The sequence below is a fragment of the Gavialis gangeticus genome, unplaced genomic scaffold (assembly GCF_001723915.1).
Source record: "Gavialis gangeticus isolate Ggan-Ray unplaced genomic scaffold, GavGan_comp1, whole genome shotgun sequence".
Taxonomy (NCBI): Eukaryota; Metazoa; Chordata; order Crocodylia; family Gavialidae; genus Gavialis; species Gavialis gangeticus.
In genome coordinates this window covers 1,155,069-1,162,193 of record NW_017728991.1, presented here as the reverse complement: position 1 = coordinate 1,162,193, position 7,125 = coordinate 1,155,069, and the positions used below count along the sequence as shown (strand labels likewise).

At 51.7% G+C, this 7,125-nt stretch overlaps 1 protein-coding gene across 4 annotated transcripts in view; it reads right to left on the bottom strand.

Annotated features, from left to right (window-relative positions):
* The window catches only part of BAIAP2 (BAI1 associated protein 2), a 107,279-nt gene that overhangs the window by 88,421 nt on the left and 11,733 nt on the right, over positions 1-7,125 (bottom strand). For all 4 annotated transcript variants that reach the window (XM_019515689.1, XM_019515651.1, XM_019515662.1 and 1 more), the window contains exons 2-3: positions 3,980-4,055; positions 1,037-1,123 (exon numbers count right to left, since the gene is read on the bottom strand). In XM_019515689.1, coding sequence (XP_019371234.1) covers positions 1,037-1,123; positions 3,980-4,055 — 163 coding nt within the window. The remainder of the gene's footprint in view (positions 1-1,036; positions 1,124-3,979; positions 4,056-7,125) is intronic.

The following is a 7,125-nucleotide window of genomic DNA, read 5'->3' as shown; positions in this document are numbered from 1 at the left end:
ACTCTCTCCGATTTGTCCACATCCTTTCTGTAGTGGGGGGAGCCCACAACTGGACACAGGACTCCAGATGTGGCCCCACCGGTGCAGAAGAGAGAGGAAGAACCACTTCCCTAGATCTGCTGGCAAATGGAGGCTCTTGATCGCTGAATTTAGCCACAGTTTGTCCCCGGGGGTATCAGCCAGGCCAAGGAGAGTGGTAGCAAGCAGGCAGCAAGACATCCTTGTGAGACAGCTGCATCGCTGCATGCTCCTGCTCCTCACGTGACAGGAGGGAACATCTCCCAGGAAGACAGAAGAGGGCTGGACCTGGCATCTGCACTTTCCCCACTGTGATGAGTGAAGAGTCCCAGCACGAGCACACTCAGAGGTGGAACAACACACGACCGCTCATCTTTACGTTACAACCACTCACAGCTTGCAACGAGGTGGCTGGGGGCGCGGGCATGAACAGAGCGTAGGCGTGGGGCAGCCCACCACATCGCTCTCTCCCATTGAAGGGAGGTGGATTTACTCCATCGGTGCAAGCATTTACCCAGCGAGGATGTCGATCCCAGGTCTGCCTCGCTCTGTAGACACCCCCGTCAGCACCCTACTGCTGAAGAGCTTTCTCTCCCCTTGCCCGCAGGCAGTGTCAGGGGAGGCTTCTGCCCCTTTTCTACGCATTGCCCTTTTCTCCACCCAGCAGCGCAGCAACAATCATCTGACCTCTCTTGTTCCCGAGAAAGGAGGGTGCCAACTGAACTCAACCTGGCAAACTGCCTCAATTTTTCTTTTCTTTTTTCTTGCAGCAGAGCCAGCCAATCCTTCCAGAAATCCAGAGCCCTCCAAGAAAAGCACCAGGTCGCTCATGTATTTGACATGGCCAACGAATAGGGTGGATCTTTATTTTTAAATTACAGTGAAATACCGAGGGACTTTCTGCTGCCAGATGCCTTCTGTCGGGGAGGCAGCGTGAGCTCTACATTCGTTTCCCTCCCCACCCTTCAGATCCCGTCCCAAACACTGCAAATCTTTAGCAAGATGCCGTGCGACTCACCCAGTTCCTTAGAGCCTTGGCTTTCGCTGGCCAGCTCCCCCATCTTAACCAGAGCATCGAAGTATCCCTTTGCTGCGAAGGTCACACCTGAAACCATCAAAAGAAAAGCAGAGGGTGTTATCTATGAGGATCCTAATTTATGCAACATCTACATGCAAAGCACACCACAAAGCAAACAGGCAAGGTCCAAAAGGCTTATGGTTAGTGCTAGGTAAAAAGACTATTGGGGCAGGGGGACAGAAGGCATTAGAGCTATGAGATTAAGGGGTTATTTGGCCCCCAAAAAAGGTCGGTGATCTCTGAAGCAGGTGCATTTTCAAACATGCTCTGGTGTTTGCAATGCACAGCTTGCCGCGGCTGCCGGAGGCACGGCCACATCGCTGAAGAGCGCCGCCCTCCGTAACAGGCCGTTCTTGTAGCTGGTCTGTTGACACTCCATCTACACACTTTATCACTTTAATCAGATAAGCAGGGGGGTTTCCTCTAATCACAAGAACATGTTGTACAGCTCAGGCTCGACTCCAGGACATCTCTGCTGCGGTTTCTTCCCGCACATGTTATTGATTACGCTGCTTCCTTTAGATGTCCTTCACAGGGGCCCAGGGCAGAGCAACAGAAAAGCCGGGCTGGAAGCTGTGGGACGGCAGGTGTTGCAAAGGGAACGGGGGACATGGGGCCAGGACCCACAGCTCAAAGCAGGTCCCCCCCACACAGGACCTTTAGGCATCCACAGCCAAATGCTTTAAAAAAAAAAAAAAAAATCTATGCATGGATTAAAGCAGCAGCATTTCAAGTGAGAGATTCTCCAGTTCTGGGCCAGATCGATGGGGGATGTCTAATAAAAGCACCCCTGATTGGAAACTCAGAGTCCCCCCTCCAGCCCCCTGACTGCAAAGTGTTGTGTGTTTCCTCTCCAGGGCAAACTCGATTTTTACTGCTGCCTACGCAGAACAGCAGAATTAAAATGAGATTAATAAGAAAAAAACCCACACAACTCATGAATTGAGATTTAGTTAACGTGGTTTAATGCAGCTGGAGACTGCCATTAAGTCCCAGTACCCCAGGAGATGAAACAAGAGGCCAGAAGAGCAGGAACATTTATATGTTTTGTTTTTTTTTTCCTGAGGCGGCAGAGCTTGCCTGGCAAATCCCACTGGTTATCTGCACATTGTCCAAAAGCACTGTCTGAAATCTCGGCCAGAGGATGCAGGCCTCAAGGAGGGAGCCTGAATCACCACATCCAGGCAGATTTGCTCTCTTTATCAAAAGAGGCAGCTGAACGTGGACCCTGAACTGGGAGGTAGGCGCAGGGACTGCCAAAGGTGCAAGGCTCGCCTCACTCGCCCCTTTTTCTTACGGGGACATACCTCAGCATGGATTCACTTAAGAGCAGCTTGACTATAAGATTTTTTTCATGTGTCTTCTTCAAAATGATAAGCCTATTCCCTAAAAAGGCCAGCTACCTCCAACAGATAGTCCAAAATCCAGTGCCAAAGGGGATCCTGCACAGCCGTCATAAGCACAGGGTCTCTGTGAAAAGGCCAGTGCATGGCCCCAGAACACATGCTGAGTGCAAGTCCAGAGTCCAGCCACACTGGAAGCCAGACAAGATTTGAATGGCTTTAAATCAAGCAGCAATGAAAGCCAAGGGACCATCCAGCAACTGAAATCTCAGTGCCCTTAACTACTTCCCAGAGGAACAGATGTCTTCACTTTCATCTCTCCAGGATTTTATCTGCATCACTCTGGGTGTGCCTTGCCTTCCTTCCAAGCAAAGCCAAAATCAAGTCTCCATTAAAAAAAAAAAAAAATGTTTTATTACTATTTAAAAGGGCCAGATGATCTTTGGGGGAAAAAATGCCACAAACATTTTTAACATCCTACTGGCCTCTAGAATCGAATGCTCAAGAGTGCCTCATGCTTGGACTATTTTCGAGTCCTGCAGAGGCCAATGACGGTGTCTGGGGGCTGGGGGACAGGACTGGTGAGGAGAGGCTGAGAGAAATGGGCTGATTTAGTCTGCAGAAGAGAAGACCGAGGGGGATTGAACAGCAGCTTCAGCTCCCTGCAGGGGGGCTGCAAAGAGGATGGAGCTGGACTGTTCTCAGTGGGGGCAGATGACAGGACAAGGAGCAATGGGCTCAAGTTGCAGCAAGGGAGGTTTATGTTGGATATTAGGAAACACTTTCTCACGAGGAAGGTGGTCAAACACTGGACCAGGTTGCCCAGACAGTGGTGGACTCTCCATCCTTGGAGGCTTTTAAAACTCAGCGAGACAAAGCCTTGGCTGGGATGGAGTTGAGGCTGGTCCTGCTTGGAGCAGGGGGTTGGACTAGATGTGACCTCCTGAGGTCCCTCCCAACACTCATTTTCTATGATTCTGTGATTCCCAAGAAAACGGCTCCATGCCAGGTTTCCTAAGGCAATTTGCCCAAGACAGGTGTTGTGCCTCTCATGCCATAATGAGAGGACAGTGATGTTCAACCAGGCCAGAGGATGGGCACAGGGCAGTCCAGGGGCCAGATCCTGTGCCCAGTGTTGGCAGGTCATGTACTGGGTCTGCCCATGTGCCGGCCAAACCCCGTGCACCAGTGACACCACACACCATCATTTGGTTTGTAGAACTGGAAATTTGGCATCAGGGGACCAGCAACTAATGCTTCCACAGCCTCCCAACCTCCAGACCCATGGGAAGCCCTACGGTCCAGATGACATGGGTCCACAGGCCAGGTCGAGCCCATGGGCTGGAGACTGAGCACTGCTGTGATAAGACACTTGACTCTAGCTTCCAAAATCCTCACCACAGTGATTCCCCCATGAGCACAGGCATCCTGTGATGTGCTTCTAGGACAATGCTGTTGCCAGCCGCTCCCCTAGATGCTGCGTGGCCTGGTGCTCCCCGGTTGTCAGCTAGGTATGCATTTGCAGCTCAACTTCACTTACTTGCCAAGGCTTTCTCGTAGTTCTTCCCCATGGAAATGAAGTTTCTGAGGCTGGGATTGAACTGTTCCATGATCGTCTGGATGAAGGAAAACAGGGAAAAAAAAACACAACAGATGTTAGCAAAGGTGGCTGGGAGGAGAGACAATTAAAAGGAAGAGGGTTCCCTGTCATTAGGCGAAACCTCCCCATGGCCGCCTCATGTATGCACACACAGCAGCTGATTCACAACATGCACACGCGCCGCCATGCCGAGCGGAGCACCCTCCCACGCGCCGCTCCATAGACAACACAATCCAAACACTGAGCACGCAACGGACCTGTTTTAATAAACGAGACATCACGACCACATTGCAACATGCCCAGAGGAATACTTTTGCTCTCTCTGCAGGAGGTAGCGAGCCAAGGAGAAACAGGATCACAGGACAATACAGGATCGGATCAGCTGGGATCCTTCCAAAAGCTGAGTAAGAATGTACTCAGCTGCACAGTTGACAGAAACAGCCCGACTAGAAGTAATGCTCAGACTGATCAATGCTATATTTTCATCCCTCATGTACCGAGCCCTGCTTTTATGAGAGGAGACTAAGTCCTCGCAACAGTGCCAAGTTGTACGGGCAGCAACACAGCCAGAAACCCAGGGGCGTGGGATGCACCGGTGATGGGGGTTTGTACCTGGGTGGAACAACGCTCCAGTCCCAGATGGGAGCTGGCCAACTTGCCCATGGTGACACCGAGCAGAAAGCCATCTGCCTCTGCACGGTCAGAGAAAGGCTTGCATGCATGCAACCAGTGACCACGGCCCCTCTTTGCGCATCTCACTTTGCTCCTACCCCAACGACTGAAAGCTGCGTAGATTTTACGTCCATCCTTACATACCCAACTTAGCTCTAATGCTTCATGCCTCCAGCTTGCTGCAGGCTTTGCCTCTTCTCCTTTCTGCATGTGGCACACTATAGTTTTGGAGGCCTCTGCATGGTTTTCTGAAAAACCCTGGGTTTGCTAAAGTGTGCTATGGGGGTGCTCTGTGGCTGTGGCACTGGGGAGGCTGGGTTTGCTTGGCCTTGAGCGCGGCTGCTTCTGACAGCATGAAGGGGCGATCCTTCCCTATCCTCTGCTTCTAGGGTAGTGGAAGATGCATTTCGGGAGATGCATTCAACCCTTGCGTGCTTCCGCGCAGGGTCTAAATGGACGCGCCACCTCCCTGCGGTAGCAACGCAGTTTCCCTCTGGGAAGAAATTACGGGCAGCGTCAGCAGCTGAAGGTCTGCTGTGAAGAGCAAGGAAGGTTTCTCTTTCCCGTCTTACGTTGCACTGGTCATTACCCAGCCTCTGCTGAATCAGCTCATCAGATTAAGAGAAGGGATTAGAGGAACCTTCGTTTCCTTTTATCAGCAAAAAGCAACTGCTCCGGAGAACCAGGCCTCAGAGCATGCTCCGTCGCCAGCCGCTGGCCCAGCCCCGATGCTTCGTGTGAGGAGTAAAACCTGAAGCTAACAGCAGCCCTTGGGCATGTCTGAGTAATGCTGCCTTCAGGCCCTGTGGCTGGATGTGCAAGACGAGAGCCTCCTCGAGAGCTCAGGTTGTCATAGAGTCTAATTGAGAAAAGTCAGCGCCCACCAACGTGAGACGTTTCGGACAGGGCAGGGAATTAGGTGCTATTCTCAGTCTGCTCCTAGCCACGCATCCTGGCTGGGTCTGATCCACTTACCGCCAGCCTGGGATTTACTTTTATTAACTTAAAGAACACTGAAATAAAAAACCAGAGCCCGAGCTTTCTCCTGAGCCAATATGTTCCTACCGCCTTTCCCTGCAGCATCCATCTGTCTCTGCTCCTCGCTCGCTCTTCCTCGGAGAGGTTCACACCCTTTTTTGCACTACTGTGCGAGTGCTGGCAGTGCCCAGCTGGCTACCTAGAGCAAATCAGCAGAAGTAGCTGTGCAACGCTGCAGCATCCCAGCTTCTGGGCCCTGGGTGCTCAGACCTCTGCCCAGGAATTTCCCATCCTCTTCCGGGAAGTTTTAGTGAGCGAAGGCATTGCCGAGAAATCTCCTTCGGCATGTTACAACACACAGAAACCAACACCGGTCCTGAAATCATCTCGTTTGGCAGCAGCTGCCAGCTTTTCCATTCCCAAAGGCCAGGGGAACTCAGACCAGCTGTGAAGCTAACAAATGGATTCACATCCGCTTCAAGAGGCAGCCAGAGGATTGCCCTAAGCCAAGAGACACCTCAGCTTGATCAATCACTGCTAACAAGAAGAGGGCTCGGAAAAGGTTATTACAAAAATCATCAAGGGACCATTGATGAACCGGTGATCACGCAATGGTGTACCTTTTGGCAGTGTGCGCACCAGCTCCGAGCCAGGCCAGGTGCCATAAGGCAGAAACCGGGCCCAGCACAACTAATATTGCTCTTTTTTTTTTTTTTTTTTGTGAATTTGGTATGGCCAGGAGGGAGGGAATGAGAAAGATCAACCCCCAAGAGGCACACGGTGCAAGGGAAGCATTTTTTTTTCCACCTTCCCATAAATGTATTTACTTTAGACAGAGGTAGGGGAGAAAGTAATCAGATCCCAACAAAGAATGAATCTTTGTGAGCTGGGAGTAGGCAGTGAATGGACTGGCCTCCCCGGCTTGGCCGAGAGTCATTCAATCTCCCGGTAACTATGGCATCTGACAGCCCAGACCCAAGTTCAGCAGCTGAGCCGGATGGGAAGGACAGCGAAGTCTCCGCGCTCTTGCTGTGGATCCCACCTTTGACCCGGCTGCAAAGGGGAGAAGTCTCCTTGCTGCCCAGGGCCGGGACAGGGATCATTTACCTGCCCGACTCTGGAGAGCGCTCCACCTTGCCAAGACAGCAACCCCCCGGGCCTGTTCACAAGGCTGGTGGGACAAAACAATCTTTGTTCTGCAACCGGTGGAAGGGGGGTGCTATCTCCTCTGCTTGGGGCTGGAGGGGGGCTGTCAGAAAAGCTAAGGCGGACACAGAGCTAGGACTTGCGTCCAAAATCAAAGATAATAAAAAGTCCTTTTTCAAATATATAGGGAGGATGAAGAAAGCACCAGGAAGCATGGGGCCCCTGCAAGATACGCTGGGCAATCTGGTGGTTGCGCCAGAGGAGAAAGCAGACCTCTTTAACCAATTCTT